This window comes from Notechis scutatus, chromosome 2 (assembly GCF_049901735.1).
Source record: "Notechis scutatus isolate UNSWTSFEM ecotype Mainland chromosome 2, rNotScu1.2, whole genome shotgun sequence".
NCBI lineage: Eukaryota > Metazoa > Chordata > Lepidosauria > Squamata > Elapidae > Notechis > Notechis scutatus.
In genome coordinates, this window is record NC_142010.1 from 59,551,425 (window position 1) to 59,574,326 (window position 22,902).

Genomic DNA, 22,902 nt, shown 5'->3' on the forward strand with positions numbered 1-22,902 from the left:
CAGGTGGCATACAGCAGTATCAGCGTTTTATAAAATAGCAATTTAGCTTATATTTCTTTGGCCCAGGGCACACACACTAGCTACAGTGCAGAATGTGGAAATTGCCTAGTTTTTTTATTCAAGGTACTTAGCAGCTCCTGTCCAGTTTCTGTTCTAGTTTATCACAGAGAAAGTATGTTTATAAAGTAATTCTCTTATGTTTACCTTCCAAGACAGTTGAAGTGATGGCATTAAAACAGGCCTAGAGTTAAAGCTCTTCTGAATTAGGTCTTGAAATCTGGTATAGGTATGAAACTGATTTGGGAGCTAAAATTTGCTTTACTTACAAATATATCCAGTGAAAGGCTAGAAGATTCTATTAATCTTAATCCTTAAAATTAAATCTTAAAGCTCATTTAAGGCTTGATCTGGCCTTAATGCTAGAATAGTATCACTGGAAAAGTTGTAAAGTCTCTAATGTCTCTGATGTAATTTCCTTTGGATTGCTTTTTCTCGATTTGAAATTATCTGCCAATACTCTTTCTCTCTAACCTAATCTAACTCTATGAACATTTATATAGTTGCCCAACTTACTCTCAGTGATTCCAGGCAGCTTACAAAGATAAAAATCTCATATAAAAACAATATGTCCCATTCCCCTGACAACAACAATCAATCAGCTATTTGATGGGCTCCATCTCACTCTGAATTCCCCAGGCCCAAAGGCAAAACCAGGTCTTGTGAAAGAGATCCTGTGAACGAATGTCAAAGTTGAGGCCAATGTTATTTCTGTGGGGACAATGTTCCACAGGAAAGGAGCCACCGCAGAGAAGGCCCTTCTTCTTGGTCCCACTAAAGTACCTCCTTAGGAGAGGGGACCCCTGTATTCCTTGCCTCCCTGCTCCGATAGGTTAAGTAGAAGTAACTGGGAGAAGACGGTCCTTCAAATAATCTAGTCCCAAGCTATAAAGGACTTTAAAGGTGACAACCAGCACCTTGAATTGGACACAGAACCAAATTGGCAGCCAATGCAGCTTATGCAAGAGAGGTGACATATGCATACACCTAGGCCTGCACAAAAACACGTGGGCTGCTACATTTTGAACCAACTGAAGCTTCTGGATACTTTGCAAAGGCAGCCCCATGTAGTTCACATTGCAATAGTCAAGATAGGAGGTGACTAGGGCAGGAGTGACTGTGAACAGGGACTGTTGATCCAGGAAAGGGTTTAACTGGCTCACCTGTTGCAGTTGTGCAAAGGCCCTCCTGGCCACGACTGCCACCTGCTCCTTGAGCACAAGTGATTGAGTCCAGGAGAATCCCCAAATTATGCACTGGATATGCCTGAGATAGTGCCACCTTGTCCAAGACCAAAGATGACGATTCAATGAACCCCAAACCCAGAGCTATTCCATCTCGTCATCTTGGATAAGGAAACAAGCCATGAAAAACCTCTGTACAACAAATCTTGATGGCCCTATATAGCAGTGATTAAAAGCATACTTTTATATGTCACATGGATACTGTATATACAGTACATACATACATACATACAACTTTAAAAGCACAACTACAATGATGTGGGAAAATACCAGAGCAAAGCTGAATACCATACATGTAAGTACCCGCGAAAACTTAAGAAAACATACATACATATATACATACATACATAATCTAGTTTTCTCAATTAAAAAATCATGAGCAATAATTGCTATATGAAAAGATAATATAGCCCATTTATCTACTTAAAGCAAAACTGTCCATATTTAGCTCTGGGCCAGGAGAATTAAACAGGACACTATTTAGCATGGAGCCAGATGGACCAAACAGATGGCATCAAGTAGCTAATCTTGGCTGATCTATTAAAAAAACAACAACCCAGGATTGAATCTAGCTAATATTTAAAGAAGAAATGTCTAGGAAATCTTAGGGCTAATTTTGTAGCCTAGACTGAGAAGTCAAATAATAAATCCAGAAAAATGCAGTAGCAAAGTACTCCTGTCCTGTTGCCAAAAGAATTACACAGACATGTTCTTGTAATTACAAGAATTCAAGCTCAACTAAAGAATATGTTCCTTTCAGATAGACCAAAGACTTCCCTGTCTGGCCTATTAAACTCCATATTAATATTTGAGCAGATGTCACTGGCAGAATGAATAGTTACCACATTTATGTTTTCCTTATGCTTTTAAATAAAGCCAGTATCATTATTTTTTTTGCTTACATCAAGTTCTAGTTCTAAGGGGTGTAACACAGTGTTTAATTTTCAGGATTTTTGTCCTTCATTTGGGGAAGTCATAGCAGCCCAAAATTAAAACAAAATAATAATTAAAAAAACAACCAATCATTTAAAAGCCCATGCCCATTATCCAAAGCACTTCCATTCTGGAAGCAACTATATGGGCTGTACCAGATCCCACTTTCAATGGATACAGAGCTGTAAGTAAAAGTGCTTAGAAGTTCTTTTAATGTACATTGCACTCATTTGACTAAAAGTTTTCATTATGTCCCCTTCAATTAAAGTGCTTACAACATTTTACATTCTGTTTTGTCACACGAGAGGAGGAAAAACAATAAAATTGAAGAACAGAAGATCTCCTAAGTCATACTGAGGCACTTCTGCCCAACACAGACATCTGGAAAGCATCTGGACAGGAAGCAAATTCAGTCTTATACAATTCTTAAGTTACTCAGATCGCTAAGCAAGGAAACATCATATTACCTTGTGCTTAAAATGTCATATATAGGTTTTTCTCTGTGGGGAAAAAAAAGAGTTGACAAATTGAAAGTTGTTAATCCAAGAATCAAGACAGACATTTCATTGGATAGTATTCCTGGGAGACACTAAGCTGTTTTTGATTCTCAACAAACCAAGCCTGTAAAATTTCAAAACAGAGCTTCCTGCTCACTATCTCCAAATGACGTCTGTGTGGAGTGACTCATAACAAGCGGTAAAGTCCTGATTTTCTCCAGTACGATTTTTTTTTTTAAGTAAAATGAGCCTGAAAATTACTAGCTAATTATTTAATTTATAATACAAGCATTTCAATACAATAGAAAAATAGCAAATAACGTTTATGTTACTGGAATGGTTTACTATACAAACTGAGCTTTCTTTAAAATCATGCCTTCTTCAAATCTAGATTTAAATGATCAAGAAATTTAGCCAGTGAACAACAGTACTGGAAATATTGTACAGGAGCTAGGCTCCTTACTAAATGCTGCATCAGTAAAGTAGTTATAAACGTAAACAGTGGAAATTATAAACTGAGTAACATAGATTTGAATCACCAACTCGCACCATTAAAATTAAAAATATATATCATGAATTGCATATTCTGAACCTCTCTGCAAATTTATGATTATAATTTATAGAAGGAAAGTTATACAAGATTGAAGAATATGAAATATTTGGTCTCTTTGTCTGGGTATTTTATGTCACTGGGAGTTCCTTTTGTAGGAAAGCTAAGTCAACAGATATTAGTAGTATATGGAGCTACTGCTCAGGATAGAGACCAGTATAGTATTTCCTAAAATGAAAAAAAAAAAAAGACAGTTTGCATTGTATTGCCTTGCTGCTTATAAAGAAATGGGTGAAAAGGAAGGCTTTTTCCTAAACTCAATGAAGCTAACAATGCCCACAGTTTCTATTAGCTAACATTTTGTATCTTCAAGCAAAAACAGATTTGTCCATGTATTCAAACAAATATCATATTTGTTACATTAATTATTCAAAACTATTGCTGAATTGTTATTCAGTACACACTTTTAATGTGAGTTAGAATTTTATTTCCTTATTTTACAGGGATATAAACTACTAATCATTTGCAAAAAGGGGAAAGGTAGGTCTATGAAATAGTTTGACAGCTTCAATCTAAATGGCTGTCCATGCAATGAAGTTAATGGAATGTACTTGCTTGTCTAGGTTGCAACTTATTTTATTCAGAGTCCCTGATTTTTGAGAGAAGGGATGGATGAAGATAACTGAATTGAGGGGAGAAGATAGAACTCCTACCTGTCCCTTGTACAAATAGTAATCAAGACAAAAAGACCCAGTGTCTTGTCGTATCCCAAAACATCTGGCCTGCTTTGTTTTATTTATTCCCTCTGTGTAGGTTAGTTTTCATTGGTTCAGTTTTCAGTCTTACACAATAATGACAAGTCCCTAAAACACTGTAAAATATTTTTCACATTTACTTAAAAGAAACATTCTAATTGGGGGCAGGTGGGGGAGAGATGCAAAGATATGCAATAAAGAAAAATATAAATATAAGCTGTATTTAGAAACAAGAAATAATTTTAATTTGAGCTGTCTTACAACTAACTGTATGTGCATCAAGAACACAATAAAAAGTGGAGTAACCACAGTACATTTGGCTTTGAGACTGTCACAGTGTCCCATCTTGATCAAAGATGTATACTGAACATGTTTATGTTTGCAATAAATTTAAGGAAGCAATCATTAAATGACTGATAAAAATACATCCACAGAACCCTAAAATAAGTCGGCTTGTTGGTCGTCTTTTACTTCACACATTAGATTTTCAGAGTGTTTCATCATCACTTATATCCCAAATCTGTAAGAAAAAAGGAAAATTTCCACTCATTAATTTAACTTTGCTTGTTGTTACTTATATGGTATAATTGTTAACAACATAAATTATAAATATATGTCCTGGTTTTGCAGAAATTATTGCCAAAACTTTATTGCCAAAACTGTACATTTTATAAAATAAAAACCGACCTATTATACTAATCTATCACTTTGGGCTATATTGTAATAAAAAACCAATATTCATCCCAAACTCAAATGGTTTTTTTTTACTAAATCAAAAGGAATCATTTGCCCACTACCTTATATTTTATATTTCATCAAATGTATTTATGCCATGATATTTATGTTTCAAAGATTGGAGTTAAATAAACTTTTTCTTTTTAGAGCATTGGGTTGGATTTTTATATAGCAAAATCAGCAATCCTATAAATCATTAGTACAAATTGTTTTAAAAGAATAAAAAAACTGAAATCTCATACAGGATGCTCTTTCACATTTGAGGTGAGAAAGAGTTGAATTGTACAGTTTTTTCTTTCTTCTATATCTTTGTAAAGATGCTTTAGAGGACTGTCTAGGATAAGGCACACAGTCATAGTTAGAATGAGCACTGGTACAAACTATCATTCTGTTCCCTTTCTACGACAGTGAAGGACCTCTCAATTCTGGATCTCTCCCCCAAAAAACAGATTATTACGCTCTGGAGCCAAATCACCATAATCAAAAATTGGTTAAATCTATTCTATTTGGAAATGATGAAATTATACCACAGCCTTTTATATGCAGTTCTATTACACTTTATAATATCAATTCAAATGTAGTCATGGGAAAATAAGAACATATATCAACCATATACTCATCTCTGGAGCTTTGGGTTTTCTTTTAAGTTCTTTAAAATCTCAATTTGCTAGCTGTATGACAAGACTAGGCGGCTCTGTATTTTATTTACCTCAACACCGACTGTTAGGCATTTGGATATTTAAAGTGAAAAGAAAGTACTTTTTACCTTTAAAAAATAAAAATAAACTGTGCTTCTGTTTATTTCTTTTGAAATTGGCCTAGCTCTCACAGAGAAAGGCTTTAATCATCTAGACGCCATATTTTACACTACACAGCTGATGTTGTATGAGATGCCCCTTGAAAAATAGGTGATGGATGATGGAAGAAGGAATTACTATGCTCTCTAGTCCGGGGTGACCAACCTTTTGGACCTCAGGGACCACCAAACTCATAATTTTAGATCCCAGGGACCACTAACTTGTTCTGTGGGTGTGGCCTAATTTGTGGGTGGGGCTTGATGGTCATGTGACTGGCTGGGCATGACTTGTATGTAACTATTATAAATATTTATATAAATATTGAATTTTTTATAAAAAAGAGCAACTTTCACCCAAAATCAGGCAAAGCAAGCAGATTGAGTTGCACACAGAATCACAGATTCATTCAGAAATCTATCTATCTGCCATTGGCTAGCTCAGTCTGTCACGAAAATTTGCTTGCAAGCAAACTCACAAAATTAACTCGCAACACACCATGTATGTAAATATTGACTTTTTTTTATTAAAAAAGCAACTTTTATCCAAAATCAGGCAAAGCAGGCAGACTGAGTTGCTCACAGAATCACAGATTCATTCAGAGATCTATCTATTTGCCATCGGCTAGCTCAGTCTCTCAAATTTGCTTGCCATGAGTCTGCACTGAATTTGCTTGCAAGCAAATCTTCAGTCCTAAGGGAGGTTCGGCTGTGCTTAGCTAGAAAGCAAGAAATCCAACCATTTCCTGCTTCCTAGCTAATCTAAATCTCCCGGCACAGCAGAACAGATGATGGTCGGAAAAAGGAAAAATAGCAACTTAGCAGACAAGTTTGTTGGGTAAGGAATGAGTGGGTGCGGAAGGTTCCCATGGGCCATGTGGGCTGAGCAGCCTTGTGTTTCTGTGCAGCCTGGATTAATTGTTTTGGGGGGGGGGGTGCTGTGGGGGTGAGATTTCTCTGCGGCCCACCAAAATTTTCTCACGGCCCACCAGTGGGCCGCAGCTCACCGGATGGCAAACGCTGCTCTAGTCCAAACAAAGAGATGGGACAAAGAGGTGAACCAGAGAATGTGGTAAGAGGGGGCCCCAGCCTTCCATCCTATAGGACATTAAGCCAAGGCCAAGGGAATTAGATTTGCATCCACTGTATTTATATCACAGATCTGTGTCTATTTTTAACATATTGAAATGGGGAGAAGGATTATCTTTCTACTTCAGAAACACATATCCTCTCTCTAAAAAGATTTCCCTCCTCCCCAAGTTTGTGAAATGTTAAATACTTTTTTTACACAATGGAGTGAGGGGGAAAAAATCCCCTATCCACCTCAGTTTCTATTTATCCAACACTATAACAGAATTGTAAGTGAATGGACTTTTTAAATGTGGAACAATACTACTTTTCACATCCTTTTGGTTGCAAAAGTACCTGAAAAAAATTATTAAAAGGGAAACACACAAGCAAACAAGGACCTAAAAGATCAAAGGAGGGCAATTTTGCAACAGTTCTCAGAAAAAGTACCTTACAAAATGACATTACTTATTAAACATTTTTCCATAAATATTTTGTGGCAGCTATCTTAGCAGGGATAACTAGCTGAATACCCCTACTAGATGTCTGATATGATGTATATAATGGTTGATATAATATGTTACGTTTGATCCAGTGGTGCGTAAAGCCAGTGGTGGGATTCAAGCAGGGTAACAACCGGTTTGGTGAGTGCGCGCTTTGTGCGTGCACATCTACCAAACACGCGCTATGCGCACAGGGTCTATTTGAAAATAGCAAGAAAACTTTCCTTTTACCTCAGTGAGTAAAAACAGTTGATGCACGGCAATCCGCACTGCGGCGCCGATCAGTTGGACTTCAAGCAAAGCAAATATAGGACAGAATAGTTCAGGGGCAGGTGGATGGGGTCAATTCATCACCGGAACTACTAGTTTGCCCAAACTGGTCCATACCGGCTGAATCTCACCCCTGAGTTAAGGTACCAGGCTAGAAACCAGGAAACTGTGAGTTCTAGTCCTGCCTGAGGAATTAAAGCTGGTTAGGTGACTTTGGGCCAGTTACTTTCTCTCAACCCAACTCACCTCACATGATTGTTGTTTCAGGGCAAAGAGGAGGAGGGAGGAGCATTAGATACATTTACCACCTTGAGTTATTTATAAAAATAATAAAAGGGGAATTAAAAATTTACATTGACTTCTACAGAAACGGCTGTGAAAGCCTGACTCACAGACAAACACAATACAGAAGCCTGATGATGGCAGATGAGATTCTGCCGAAACATCGCTACAACTTTAAAAGCACAAGTATAATGACGTGGGAAAATACCCGAACAAAGCTGAATACACACACACATACACACACACACACACAGAGAGAGAGAGAGAGAGAGAGAGAGAGAGAGAGAGATAGCCACACCAAAGAGCTGGTAAGAAGTTAGTTAAACATTTGGATTCAGAAACCACTGAAGCAGTAATTCATCTTTTAACAATTAATTCTGAAACGGAAGGAAGGATGCATTATTTCATCAAAACAAAGTCTAAAGAATTGAGAAAGTGGGAACAGGGAAACTTGTCTTTATTCTCTAGACACTGAATAAACAAATCAGGCATTCACACTTGTCTTTTCCTCAACTTGGCTTTTGACAGGAATTGATTAATGGCAAATTATCCCCCCACCTGCTTTTATTATCATCTTGCAGACTTTCTCTCCTTTTCCCCCGTTCTTTCTCTGTATCCTGATGCCTGTTTTATAACTGTTATTATACAAATAGCGTCCAGTGAGTTCTCTTTTTCCCATTCCCATTCACGGTATTTTTCATACATGTCAACCACAATAAGTAGAAAATAGGTTTTTTGAACATGAGTTGATTTTACAAACCAATCCAATCCAATCCAAATTCATACCAAACCAAATCAAATTAAACTAAACACTTTAGTATTACTGGTATTACTCTTTCTTTTATCTCATTTCCATGGAAGTAATCCTACCACAAAAATCTGTTTTTATGTCTATTTCTAATACTTTTAGGGTCTCCCTTGCATAATTTGTAACAATTCCTTAAAGATATATTTTCCATTAATTGTTCTTATCTTGAAAATCATATTTGCAGGAATAGGCCATATTTGCTTACAAATTGGAGCCTTACAGATGTGGAAAGCGTTCACATTTAATGGAAACGGAATGTTTTCTTTATAAGACCTTGTAGCAATTATTTGCAGGATGAAATGTTCTCACATGAGGGATAGTTGTTAGCAGATTTGATGAGACCCTAACCCTAACCTTTCAGGGATCTACCACTTCCAGTTCCATTATGCTTTTTTTCCACACTAAAGGCTTGTTTCTGAGCTCTAGTGAAATACAGTATCTTACTTCGGGCTCCATTTGTGACCATTTGACTTGTTTCTTTGTTTATTTTATGGATAACTATTTTTCCACGACGGTTCCTACTACAGTGTTTCATTTCTCAGTTAAGACTTTGATAAGTGTTTGTCACCCGCCATAAGCTAAAAAGTGCCACAAGAGTTACCACAACTCTGAATTTTTGCAAATGCATGCAATATCTTTTTTAGGCAGAAACACAAACATGCCATAAGCATTGAAAATCACAAACACTGGGTCCTGTTCATTCATTTTCATAGTCTTTTATTTCTTATTCTTTCTTTCTCAGGATCTCTGGTTACCCAAATATATACCACCGGCTCAGGAAAATTTGTTAGTGACTCTCCCCTACCTGCAGTCACAAATTCCTGTTTGCTTGCTAAATTCTCTTGCTCTCTAGAAACTGTCTGCCTTCTGTTCAATCTCTGCTTACTTATCAGGAAGCAGCGATTCTGCCCACAATGGAAAATCAACAGCTCCCTGAATATAACTCTTGCAATCAGCAGCTGCTCTGGACATGACTTCATAAGTCCTCTATACAAGTGCTTCCACTTCAGCCAGAATCTTCCACACTCAGGCTTCCAGTTAAAATATAGAACTTGGTTCTTCAGTAAACACAAGCATGGTAAATACCAGGCACAGCACCAACACAACTAGAAGGGGGGATGGGACTGCTTAATACTACTTATGGTCAAACTAAACGTAAGAAGAACTGATGGTAATCACCAATTGACCCATATTTTATTTAGAAAGCACATAAAGTCACCAGTCTAGATACTGCATTTAAACGGAATGGATTTATCACTTGGTTGCTTTTCTGTAGGGAAGGATTAGGAAGAAGATAGTTATGTCCTGCTAGACGAAGGAGGGCATTCTTATTATTTGCTTTGTTTTTAAGGAAGCTGTATAAACTCACAAAGGATTTCACAAGTATCCAATAGACACCTACATGAATAAACTTGTGGAACATTATATTATGCTGGTACACTATTTGAGGGAAATATTCCCTTCAAATATTATTCTTGGGAGATTTTGAAAATTTGCAATATTTCTCAAAGACAAATAGTTTTCTCATAGTACATGAGAAATAATGCATGTATTGCTCTATAAACTAATCGGAGAAGGATTCTTATACTGAGATCTTAATTTTCATCATTGTATGGAATTAAAGTTATCAATTCTACACATCAATTTATAGCTGTAACTAAATTCACCATAAACAAGTCTACAATTGGGCTGTAACTCTAACAGCAGATAAATACTTTTGAGCCCAAGTTACTTTTGAAGTAACTTTTAAAATTCTTACTTTTAAAATTCTTTTGAAGAATGTCCTATTCATATCAAAGGCTATGATTTTGAAGTAAACTATAAAGATGAATTAATATATAACATAACAAAGTTTGTTGTGTCAGGGTAAACAAAGTAAATAAGATGTTTAAATCATATTTTCAAGGTGGATGCAAACAAGATATTTCAAAAGAACTCATCAACAGAATTAAAAGAATTGGTATCTAAAAGATCAAACAGTCCATAAGATTTCTTTAGCAACACATGTGAGATTATAATATAATACATGTGTCATATAATTATAGAGGTGATGTGAATTTAACAGTTTCCAGTTTCTTACAAGTAAAACAGCTTGCTTTGGTTCTCAACCCTGCCTCCCCATATGGAACCTTCTTTGATCTTTTAAAGCTATTATACAAATGCAATGATATTCATTTTATGGGATCAACAGAGACCAAAGACATACAAATCCAAGAGTGAGTGATAATATGAGAAACTATCATTTGTAATTCGAACAGAGAGGGCATCAAATATCTCTAGTGTGTTTCCCAAATGGGATTATGTTACAAAGCTGTAAAATGAATTCTTTCTATAAAAAAACATTAACATGTCCACTATAAATACATTCTAAGTATTTGGGGCTTCTTTTTATGAATGTTCACAACTGTTATTTAAAAAAAAAGAACTGAATGCTCAGAATAATGTCTTACGACGATTGGACATGCTAATGTTGCCTAACAATTAGTCTCTAAGATTTAAAGATGATTAGTATACTTATCTGAATATGTCAACAGAAACAAGAAAACAGGAGCTATTCTAATTAATATTATTTACTTAACATATGTTATGAGGCATCTATTTGCCCTTCCCAAAGTGGACAGGGAGACAGGAATGTACCAGAAGTCATGAAAAAGCTACTCTAATAATTACCGCTCAGTGCTTTCTAGGCTTGGGGAAAAAAATATATGAAAATCCTGAGAAAAGCATGGGAGCGGCTGCAGGGAAACACAGCTCCCTGGAACGAGTGTTTCTCATCTTCCTTGGGAAAGATTCTCTGACAGTAGCATTACAGAAACTTACCATACATCGTAGGACAGAAAAGAAATTGCACTGCCAAAGATACCCATGTTCAAATATTATAGAAAGAAAGTTGTGTTGGTCTGTAATAGCAAGACATTTCAAGTCTGGTAGTACTTGCTAACTAACATATTTAATTAAAAGGCCCAGAACTTTGTGACTGTCGCTCACTTCATCAGATGCATGGAGTAGCTAGACTGATCCATGATTTAAACAGGGGGAGGGGGGAATTAGTGGGGGGTAATAGAGAGGGGGAAATAGGTTGTTTATGCAAATAGAGGTTACATGTGAAACAGATTACAAGTAACCTCAATTAAAAAGGGTAATGTATTTAAAAAAAAAACTATCGTGTTTGCTGAAATATTGACTTCTCACTTGATGGTGCTGCTAAAGTCCCACTTTTCTAAAACAGTTAAAAGTCTACTCTGGAATGTCCTGGAAACCTGAAATTATTTTGCCCTTGTTCTGAATCCTCAGGTTAAGCTCGTGTCCATTAATCCTTTGGTCTAAATTTTGTCCTATATAGCAGTGGTCCCCAACCTTTTTTGTACCAGGGACCGGTTTCAAGCAGAAACATTTTTTCAAGGACCGGGGGAGAGAATCCGAGTTTGGTAGTTTGCTTGCAGACGTTTCATTACCTGACTAGGTAACATCTGATGTTGTTACCTAGTCGGGTAATAAAACGTCTGCCAGCAAACCACCAAGTTCAGGGAGCGCCTCGGCTCTGCCTCCTCAGCCCCATCCCTCAGGTGTCTCCCTCCCTCCCTCCCTCAGGTGTCTGCCTCGTTCCTCTCTCAGTCACTCTATCGCTCCTCCAGCAGCCCAAGAAGCCGGGTGGGGTGGCTTTCCTGTCGCCGCAGCTTCCCGAGCGCCCGTTTCACCCCCCACCCGCCCGCCCGCCCGCTCGCGGTTCAATCCACAGTGCTCCATTCTACCTGCCTGCCTGCCTGCCTTCTTCGCTTTCGGAGCAGCTTCGGCTGATAAAAAGAGGCGAATAGTTATTATTCTCAGCCGAAGCTGCTCCCAAACAACCAGACAGGCAGGCAGGCAGAACGGAGCACTGTGGATTGAACCGCAGCCAGCGGGGGGCGGGAGTGTGGGGTGAAACGGGCACTTCGGGAAGCTGCGGCGATAGGAAAGCCACCACCCCCCGCAGCTTCTTTGAAGCAGTTTCTTCCTGGGCTGGTGGAGGAGCGAGAAAGCGACTGAGAGAGCTGAGCCAGAGAGCAGGACAGGCTTCGGTTGCTTCCTCCCTCCCCTTCTTTCATTTGTGTCCTTGATCCCGATCCCAGCAGCATTCACCGAAGGCGAAGAAAGCCGCCATTTTTTTAATTTTTTTTTCTTTGCGGCCCGGTAAAGAGTGCTCCACGGCCTGCACCGGTCCGCGGCCCGGTGGTTGGGGACCCCTGCTATATAGAAACCAGAGAGTCATTGCGGGCAGATGGCTGAATGGCAGGGTAGCCTAGTGGTGAAGAGGCTCACCTCCCATTGGGAAGGTTGAGAGTTCAGTCCTAAGCAGCAGATTTTTTTTCTCCCAGGATACAAAGAAAAAAATATCTATTGTGAACTCCGTACGGTATCACGAAGGGCATCCAGCCGGTAAACGCTTAGTTCCATTTAGTCATCTTGACTCTACCCTGAATTAAGGGTTGTAAAAAGGGAGGTTTTTTAATTGCTGGCAGATGATGTCATATATCCCCATTGGATGAAGAGCATGCAAAGACACTTCTCATCTTTTGTGTGTTATGTTAGGAGCTGTGTTAGTGTAGATTGGGGCAGGGGTGTAAACATCTGAGTTTGTTGTAAAGTTTGGTTCTCATACTGGCATCATTTTATTTCTCTTACGGTTTGGAAGAATCTGCTCAGGTTGGGTAATGGTCTATATGCAGGAATGGTCCTGCCATCCAAAACCTGGAAAAATGTAACACCATATTTTTTGCATGAGGGGCAACTTATTAATCCTATATTTGAATTAGAAGCTATAGGTAATGACTCGTGTGTTCTGTTTTTCTGTTTCTGTCTTTTAATAAGTCCTTCCTGGGAACCGATGTATGGTTAGGGTTAGGGTCTGGTTGAGAAACCAGACTCCTGATATTTTGCCAAGGATACCTAAGCAAGCAACTGGAACTCCATTCTGCAGGCTGCTATTAAAGAACCAACATTTACTTTGGGTTTCATTGTTTTGTCTGAATTAGTCCAGAAAACCCATAATCAAATTTGACCCAATCAAAGCTGAACTCTGCATCCCGCTCAATATAAAATTCAACAACTGTAAAATACATAATTGTAGAAAGTAGCCCTCAGGGTTTGTCAGTACCCTTTAGACTGATGGGATGCAGGCAACAGTACACTGCCTGGCAAGATAGAAGATAGCCTCATATCAGAGACTCTAACTTTCACAGACTAGACAGAGCATGGCTTGAGTAAAATTGGACTTGGGTTGCAAGTCTAATTTTTATTAATTTTTACCTTTTATTAATTCATGTAGTGTACTGGCCAGAATGTGCCCAAGATAATCAGTGCTGTCCTTCCATGAATAGGAGTGACACATCTAAAATATTTACGATTAAGTTGGCACCTAATTCACAACTTCTCTAATTTATTAAAAGGTGCTATCTAAAAGTTTTAACTAACCAAAGCCATAAGGCAGAGCAAAAGTCAGTATCTACAGGGCAATCTAGTGACAACCATAGCATATAGAAGAGGAGGACCTGGAATACCTGGTAATAAATGGCTCGTGCATATGAATAAATAAAAGGTGAGTGTGGTTGTGCAAATTATTTAACAGTCATGAGAAGCTGTATTTGGTTCTGATAATTAGAGAAATGCCATTACAGTTCTCCCATACACAACGAAAAGCAGCAAAGGAAAAACTATAAATGCATTTATTTGTTGAATATAACTAATCTTTGTCCAAAAATGGTCCAACTGGTAAGTTGCAGATATTACAAAAATATTGCAAGCAGTGCTAAGGGCATTTGCTCCCAGATCATCCAATGCCCCCATGCACACATATATGTGCTGTCCTTCAGTCTACTATGGTAGTATAGATAAGAGGTGCAGGTTAAAGTAGTAGGGAGTGAAGTATGTATTGGTAGCCCATGTAGTAGGCACAAGGTTGAGTTTCCCATCCAGTGTATACTTTGCAACTCCCCAAGAGATATTGGCGTTCTTATTCAATAATAAGAAGCAAATGAGGTCATTCTTAGAACAAGTAAACCTACTATTAATAAGTGTGCTTATAAGAGTAAGGCATAAGTTCTATAGAAAAGTCAGCTATGCGAGCTAGAAATTCAGTTTCCTCCTGGTCACACGGGCATATTCTCTTTGAAAAAGGAGTGCTTTATTATTTATACCTTCTCTATAAAATCACAAAGAGCAAGAAACTGAAGTGGGCTAAGGTAATAATTCCTTAGTGTGTTGGGAAATTAATACCAAACAGATATTTTGTACTCCTCTATCAAATACCCATGCCCGATCATGGCTCTACCTATGGCTAGAAGAGCTATATTTGATATGTCACGCTAGCATAAATCACTCTGAGATTTTTCTCCAGCAAGAGGAAAAAATTATCAAGATTATGGCAGCTAGGGGATCACTTGAAAAATGAAGCATGAGCCAAAAGTAAAGTAGGTATTTATGAGCTCTGGACGGGCTTGGTTTACCACAGGCAGAATTTCTTGTAGGCAATCATGCATCTACAAGATTTGCAATGACATGAAGACACTGGAAAAAATAATGATATCTCAATAATTCTAGGTAAGCCAAGGTTCCCAAGTTGATAAGACTACATTCCATAAAACATCTGTTTTAATAACAAATATACTCATTGTTTAAAGAATGAAAGTAAAGAGACACTGGAAATATTTTGCCTAATGGGTGAAATATTATCAAAGAAAAATATAAATGCATAACTAGGAAATTCAATTGTAATTGTAGTATTGAAAATTGTAGCACCATATATGTAAAATTTAACTGCAACAATATTTATCTATATGAGAAAAAAAGTATAACCCTAAAATATTGTAGCATTGGCTAAAATCCTTTATCTCTTTCACTATCTAGGAACCTTTGTCTCAATAGACTAAAGTAAAATAGAAAAAAAAGTAAAAAGTTATATTCCTGAGATGTAAAAACTGATTTATAGTCTTCCTATAAATTCCTGCAGGAATTTTATTGCAAGTTTTCTTCCTGAAGTTAGTGAAGCTTCTGGTTATACAAATCCACTGAGAAAAAGTAATTTCCAACTGATGGAATAAAAATCAGTTTCTCAGCAAAACATAACTTACTTAATGAACATTTGATATGGAGAACATTAATTGCAACATTGAGTGCAGTTTGGCAATTGGTTTTCCCCAGTGAGTACAAAAGTCTGTTTCTCTGTAATAATTTATTATGTTTCTATGAGGTAGTTTTCTTGCAAATAACTCTGACATATGGACATAGTTGTGATTTAATATTACACATTGCAAAGGGACCCCACAAAAATATGTTACACTAATATTCCTAGCTTATAAATGTTTTCTAATTATGGCAGAAAAAAATTATTAAAGGCAAAACTGTGCAATTTAACATGTCTTACTGCATATATGGGAGGTGTGATGGCTCAGTTGTTAAAAGACGCTGAACTTGTTAGCTGGAAAACTGACAGCTCAGATTCAAGACCCAAGCACCACGTGATGGGGTGAGCTCCCATTACTTCCCCCAGCTCTTGCCCATCTAAGCAGTTCTAAAGCATGCAAATGCAAGTAGATAAATAGGTACCACTTCAGTGGGAAGGAAACAGCCTTCTATATGCCTTTGGCATATAGCCATGCTGGCCACATGATCATGGAAAGGGTCTTTGGACAATATTGTCTCCCTCGACTAAGAAATGGAGATGAGTTGGGTGTGACTGGACAGGGAAAAAACATTTACACCTTTTTATTGCATATATAACATTGAAAGTTCAAAATAATTAAGTTCAAAGACTTAAATTTCAAAACAAATTTCAGGTTTCAACTGAATAATTAAATTTTTCTTGGAAAATGTTAAGAGATTTAAATCAATTTACCTGCAAGGTAGAGGACGAATTTGAGCACTCTCGGTCTCATCTCTAACATAAATAGTGGTTTGCACTGTTGGCAAGCGTTCTATTAGCATGGTTATCCACACTGTAATAAGTGCAAAAGAGTCCCCTATGTTGCAATGTATCACTCTCCTAGCTTAATATTCAATATTGGGATGAACACAATAAATTAAAAGCACATTATAGATACTATACTCTACCAGCTTGTACTATCTGTATTGTGGTTTACATTTCTCTTGAAATGTAAGAATTTCTCTTGAAATTCTGTACGAAAACAATTTGCTCCAGAGTTGGGTTGGTAGTGCTTATTTTTAAATGTTTCATGGCTAAATAATAAACATTATTTTCTTTCTACCATTTTGGAGGAAACAATGATGTTCAAAGACCATTTCTGCTAATATGGTACATTGTGAGAAAGCTTTTTTTTAAAAAAGCTTATCAGTGAAAACTTCAAATTGGATATTGAAAAAACAAGAATTATCTCCATACCATGTGATCCTCATAAATCATATAGTGGAATGTTGCATCTCATGCTAAATCTCTGAGGTATAAGAAAGAGTTGCTGATTGCAATCACACAAAAAAATACATCGTGGATCCTTTTTAAACTACCTGGAGTCCTCTCAGCGGGTTAAAAAAAATGTTGCAGATTTTACTTGTTATGTAGCTATTACTTCTACGAAAAAAAATTATTTCCCCTTGTCTTTAAAAACATTGACAACATCACAAAGGAAAAAAAGCACAATAGAACTTTTTTTCTATTATCTTCCATATAGAAAGAATTTATACTTGGAGAAATATTTTTGTAAGATTCTGAGCCATGACAGAGCACAAAAACCTGTTCCAGAGACTCAATGGTAGCAATGTTTCATTTACAGCCAAATATTTAAAGAGGCATTTAATTTGATTCTTGGCATCCAAACTAGCAGAAAGATATTTTAGGGCATGCTCCATTAAGCACTGAGACTGAACAGCCTATATTAATATGGATTATATATTTATCATTTTAATAAAAGTTATAAAATGTTTTGAATGAGCAATTCTTACATTATTATAGAAAGGTTCCTATCATAACTGAAAAAGATCACAATATTTGGTTCATGTGAAACTTCTTGTAATTTCATCACTGAATTACACCATTGGATCACATTATATACATACACAACTCTATTGGAACAGTGGATATGGATCTATCTAAAAAAATCCTTAAATGGAAAAAATAAAAATAAAAGCAAAAATAAAAATAAAAATAAATTGTAATGCAAATTGTGATGTTCCATCAACAGAATCTGTTAAATACATATTCTCCTTTAAGTAGGAAAGTTGATGCAAGCAAGTAAGTATCAGTTCTTCAGTCCAAAATATTATATCAAGTTTTTCTAAGGCACTATAGCAGCACGTAGGCTATAATTTCAGAACAAGATCAAAAACTTAGGATATGGGTATTTAACAAGTGAATTTATGGTGGAAGGATGGCTGGCCAGATGACTCTTAAGTGACTAGCCTAAGACTTCAGCTTAAACAATTGCTGGAAGATCAACAGTTGTCATTATGAGAATGAATTGCTTCAATATTCGTTATTGAAGTCATATTCCCAAAGGCTGAGTGGTAAGAATTTCCTTCTGAATGGAGTGTTTTAATATTGCTTTGTCTGTTTTGGCTTCAGGCAACATATTAGAATTGATAAAAGTAGTTCTTTCATACATTGTAAAGTCAGAGTTGTTGCGCTGCCAGTATCAACATGAGAAAATGCTTTTGGCGATAAAGAGAACTCCGCTCTAAGTACTGGACATGTGTGAACAGAAACTATTTTAGCCAATCAAAGCAGAGGCTTATCTCATCTCAGATTATTTTTCCCTTACCTTTTTTATATTTTAGCTTGATTTAATCATTATTACTTTGGCAATAATTTATAAGGCAAGTTCAGCACAATGTTCTCCCACTAGAAGGTGAAGTAGTATCTTTTTTTTCCTTGTTTGGTTAGCAAGTGAAAAGAAAGCAGGACCATTAACTTTCTATATTTTCCTCATTCAGTCACAGTGCTACACTCAAGGGAATACAAAAGTCAAGATGGTGGCTGCAGTTGTGCGATCAAAGACCTGATCCTTCTTTACCACCCGTGCTTTTTACAATTTTGTAAACAACAAACTAAAAGACTCAAGGTCCATCCCACCCTTGATAGGACCTGATGGTAAAGACTGCAACGACGACACCATTAAAGCCAACATCTTTAACACATTCTTCAGCTCAGTATTTGTAAACAGCAATGGATCATGCCCAGTATTTCCTAGCCGTACCACAGATAACAACAATGATCTAATACATATCGATTTTACAGAAGACAATGTTGAAAAAGCACTACGCAATCTAAAACCATCTCTATCTATTGGACCGGATGGAATATGTGCCTGCTTCTTAAAAAAGCTATCCACTGCCATAGCCAAACCTCTAAGCATAATCTTTGAAAAATCTTTCAGGACCAGCTCCTTGCCTAACCTATGGTCACAAGCCACAGTCATCCCCATCTTCAAAAAGGGAGACCCAAGCCTAGTTGAAAATTACAGGCCAATCTCTTTATGCTGCATAACCTGTAAAGTCATGGGATCAATTATTAACCAATCCATCATCCTCCACTTAGAGACAAACAACCTACTCTCCAATAAACAATTTGGTTTCAGAAAAAAACTATCCTGTAATCTGCAACTCTTACACTGCAAAAACATATGGACGACACAACTCGACCAGGGCAAAGCAATAGACGCAATCTACATAGACTTCTGTAAAGCCTTTGATTCAGTGGTACACGACAAACTACTCCTAAAAATAAAATCCTATGGTATCTCTGGACAACTGAATAACTGGATAGAAGCATTCCTGGCAAACAGACAACAAATGGTCAAAATTGGGAGCGTCCTATCAAATTCTGTACCTGTCAATAGTGGTGTCCCCCAAGGCAGTGTTCTAGGACCAACTCTCTTCATACTCTACATAAATGACCTCTGTGATCATATTAAGAGCAATTGCGTTCTTTTTGCTGATGATGTAAAGCTGTTCAATACCACAGACAATACTGCTACCCTACAAAAAGATCTTGACTATGTATCAGAATGGTCAAACAAATGGCAACTTCAAATCTCAACAAATAAATGCTCTGTCTTACATATTGGCAAAAATAATCAGAAAATAAAATACAAGCTGAATAGTCAAGATCTTGTTGATGACCCAAGCTCTGTAAAGGACCTTGGAATACTCACCTCTAATGATCTAAGTGCTAGAGCCCACTGCAACTACATAGCCAAAAAGGCATTAAGAGTTGTTAACCTAATCCTACGTAGCTTTTTCTCTGGTAATATCACACTACTAACCAGAGCATACAAAACATTTGCTAGACCAATACTCGAATACAGTTCATCAGTCTGGAACCCACATTACGTATCTGATATTAGCACAATTGAGAAAGTCCAGAAATATTTCACAAGAAGAGTTCTCCACTCCTCTACTCGTTGTAGAATACCTTATGCCACTAGACTTGAAATTCTAGAACTAGAAAACCTTGAATTACGCCGTCTTCGGTCTGATTTAAGCATGGTATATAAAATCATACATTGCAATGTCCTACCTGTCAATGAATACTTCAGCTTCAACCATAACAACACAAGAGCACACAATAGATACAAACTCAAAGTTAACCGCACCAAACTTGATTGCAGGAAATACGACTTCAGCAATAGAGTGGTCAATGTCTGGAATACTCTACCCGACTCTGTAGTTTCTTCCCCAAACCCCAAAAACTTTAACCTTAGACTGTCTACTATTGACCTCACCCCTTTCCTAAGAGGTCTGTAGGGGGCGTGCATAAGCGCACCAACGTGCCTACCGTCCCTGTCCTATTGTTTCTCTTATTCTTCTTTTATTTTTCTTATATGTACCCATTTCATGTATTCACAACTATGTATACACTTATACTTATTATCTTGTAAACAATTGGCAAATCAAATAAATAAATAAATAAGCCTCTGGCTACATAGTATCATGAAAGATGTGCTTCTATTCAAAGAACTGTGGTAAACATTCTGTGAGACTAGAAGAATCTGAATGCAATTTCTCGTGGTAGTTACATGTAAACTTGGATGGAGTTCGTGGTATAATATTTCAGTCATTTGCGAAGAGAAAGCAAAACAAAAAACAAAAACATTTTCTTGTGATAACCAAATGCCTATGCACAATCCTGTTTAGTTTTTATGATTTTGGCCAACAGGTATTATTTAACACTTCTAACTTATTTTAATCCATAGTCTATATTCTGCTGTTCTGTTACACATACATCTTAAGTAATGTACAAAGACTAAAAATACAGTTAGACAATGCCCATTTGATCACTACAGGTTTGTATAGAGCAAGGATTAACTGACAGTATCCACTTAGCCAAAGTCCAGTTTATGTTTAAATGTGAAGGAGAAGAAACACCGCAAGAAAGACCAACACTGACTTTACCTCCGAACTAAATCCTTCCTCCTTTGAAGCGAACAACGTCAGATAACCCATGCTTAATAGTTAGAAATGCCTACCTAAATATCAGTTTTGTTAAAGCCCTTTTTAGGGCTCTTTTTGTCCTTTGGTATGAAAAGACTGAAATGCATAATGAAAAAGTTTGTATTTTAGAATAACATTTTAATTGTTTTAGCTGGAGCAGCATAAAAGGGAGGGGGGAATTCTATCTACTACTATAATTGCCATTATGTAGTTTGAGTAGTACCAGTAACTTAAATAAATAATTTTAATACAGTCAAGAGTCAAAATTGCTACAAGCATTGTAAAGCGGCATATAAATCTAAGTGCTATTGCTATCATGTGGGACCTCATTACTAATTGATATAGATTAATACACAAATTCTAATATTCAAACAATATATTTCCTTTCTCTAAAGACAAAAATAGTTTTTAAAAGTTAATAGCAGAAAAGATTAGGAAATGCGATGCCCAATCATTTTTTTTATTTCAACTTTTTAAGTTAAACAGGAGGGGAAAAAAGCAACCTACAAAAACATATTAATCAAAGCTAATTTGACACAATATATTAAGCAATTCCTCGAGAATAAGGATGCACCCTGTCAATCAGAGAAGAAATACAGAATTGAGTGTCCAGGTCACACCAGGCTGAAGGAGGCATATTTCAGATTATAAATAATAACTATTCATATGAACCTATGAGTCTGAAATTATATCTCTCCAGCAGAAGAGAATAATACTGACAGGCTGCAACTTTTAAATCAGATTAGCTAATGCAAATAATGGCCTGGGAACAATAGAGGGTGTTGTTTCCTGAATCAGGGTGTTGCTTGATGCATTTGCAGGGACCCAAATGCTGAATCACTGTTTGATGTTTGAACAGAAGTTGCAGCAGATGTACCTGTGTTTAACTGGATTGCAATGAATGTTCATTTTCTATCTAGTCATTTAACATAGGCAATTTAAACTGGTTTTAAATATATTGTTAGTTACTTTGAACTGTTTAGCAAGTTATTAACAAGGAGTTACTGATGCTTCTCTGAATATAATACAATATAATGCCATACCTTAATTAAAAATTTAAACATATTTCAGTTAATGGCTTTATTTTGACAGGTTTGCACACAAATTTCCCTTCCAAAATTGAGAATCTCTCCTTACTAGTCAGGCTTTGATCTATCAGAGGGCTCCCTTGGCAAAAGAGGGAGAGAACATTTTCATGAGTTCTTCCTTCCTCTGAAAGTCCCAATGCTACCTTGGCTCTCAAGCTTCTCTAAACATGTAGCAGAGCTCAAAAAGCATCCTTAACAACAAAAACTGTCTTCCCTATTACGAGGAATAATTTTAAGAGTAAAATTCCATAGATGGCATCTCAGGACCCAGTCATGCTTAAGGAAAGGCTGACTGAGAAAGTACCGACATGAAGTTGTGTAATTACTAAATTTTGCCTTACATAGATTAAATTGGTCCTGATTAAGATGACTTTTGTAAAGTAGTGCTTAAAATTATTAATATTCATTCCCAGAGAGGCCACTCTGACATTCTTGTTTAGAGGTTGCCAAGAGAATACAAACTGCTATAAAGAATATATATTTATTATTTTAAGAAGGGCAAGTCAGTTTTGATTTTTAAGAGATGCAGCAAAAGTCTTTAGTATCTCTAGTCTTTGATACTGGTCCAATGGAAGATATACTTGACTTCATTTAAAATACTATTGTTTGGTTTGGATGTAGTTGTGGCTATAAATTTTAGTGGATATAAATGATGAAAGGAAAAATCAGAATGCACGAATTGGGGCTGAAAATTGGAAGTCATCTTTTTCTAACATTCTCAGAAACAACCTTTTGACAAGTCTGCTGCTATCGCAATATGATATAGAGGTTTTAGAAAGCAAGCAGCTTGCAACCACTTTGCCTCCACCCCAGCACCAAATGAGCGGGGGGGCTGCCTAAAAGATTGCCTATGTTCATTTATTTGGGTATCAGGCTTTTTTTTTCCTTCTTAGCATTTTCCT

The 22,902-nt window shown here is 36.8% G+C and overlaps 1 protein-coding gene across 2 annotated transcripts in view; it reads right to left on the reverse strand.

Moving 5' to 3' along the window:
• Positions 1-4,258: 4,258 nt before the first annotated feature.
• The window catches only part of ATG7 (autophagy related 7), a 105,218-nt gene continuing 86,574 nt past the window's right edge, over positions 4,259-22,902 (reverse strand). For both annotated transcript variants that reach the window (XM_026680560.2, XM_026680561.2), the window contains exon 18: positions 4,259-4,556. In XM_026680560.2, the coding sequence (XP_026536345.2) occupies positions 4,524-4,556 (33 nt within the window). In that variant the 3' untranslated portion in view covers positions 4,259-4,523. The remainder of the gene's footprint in view (positions 4,557-22,902) is intronic.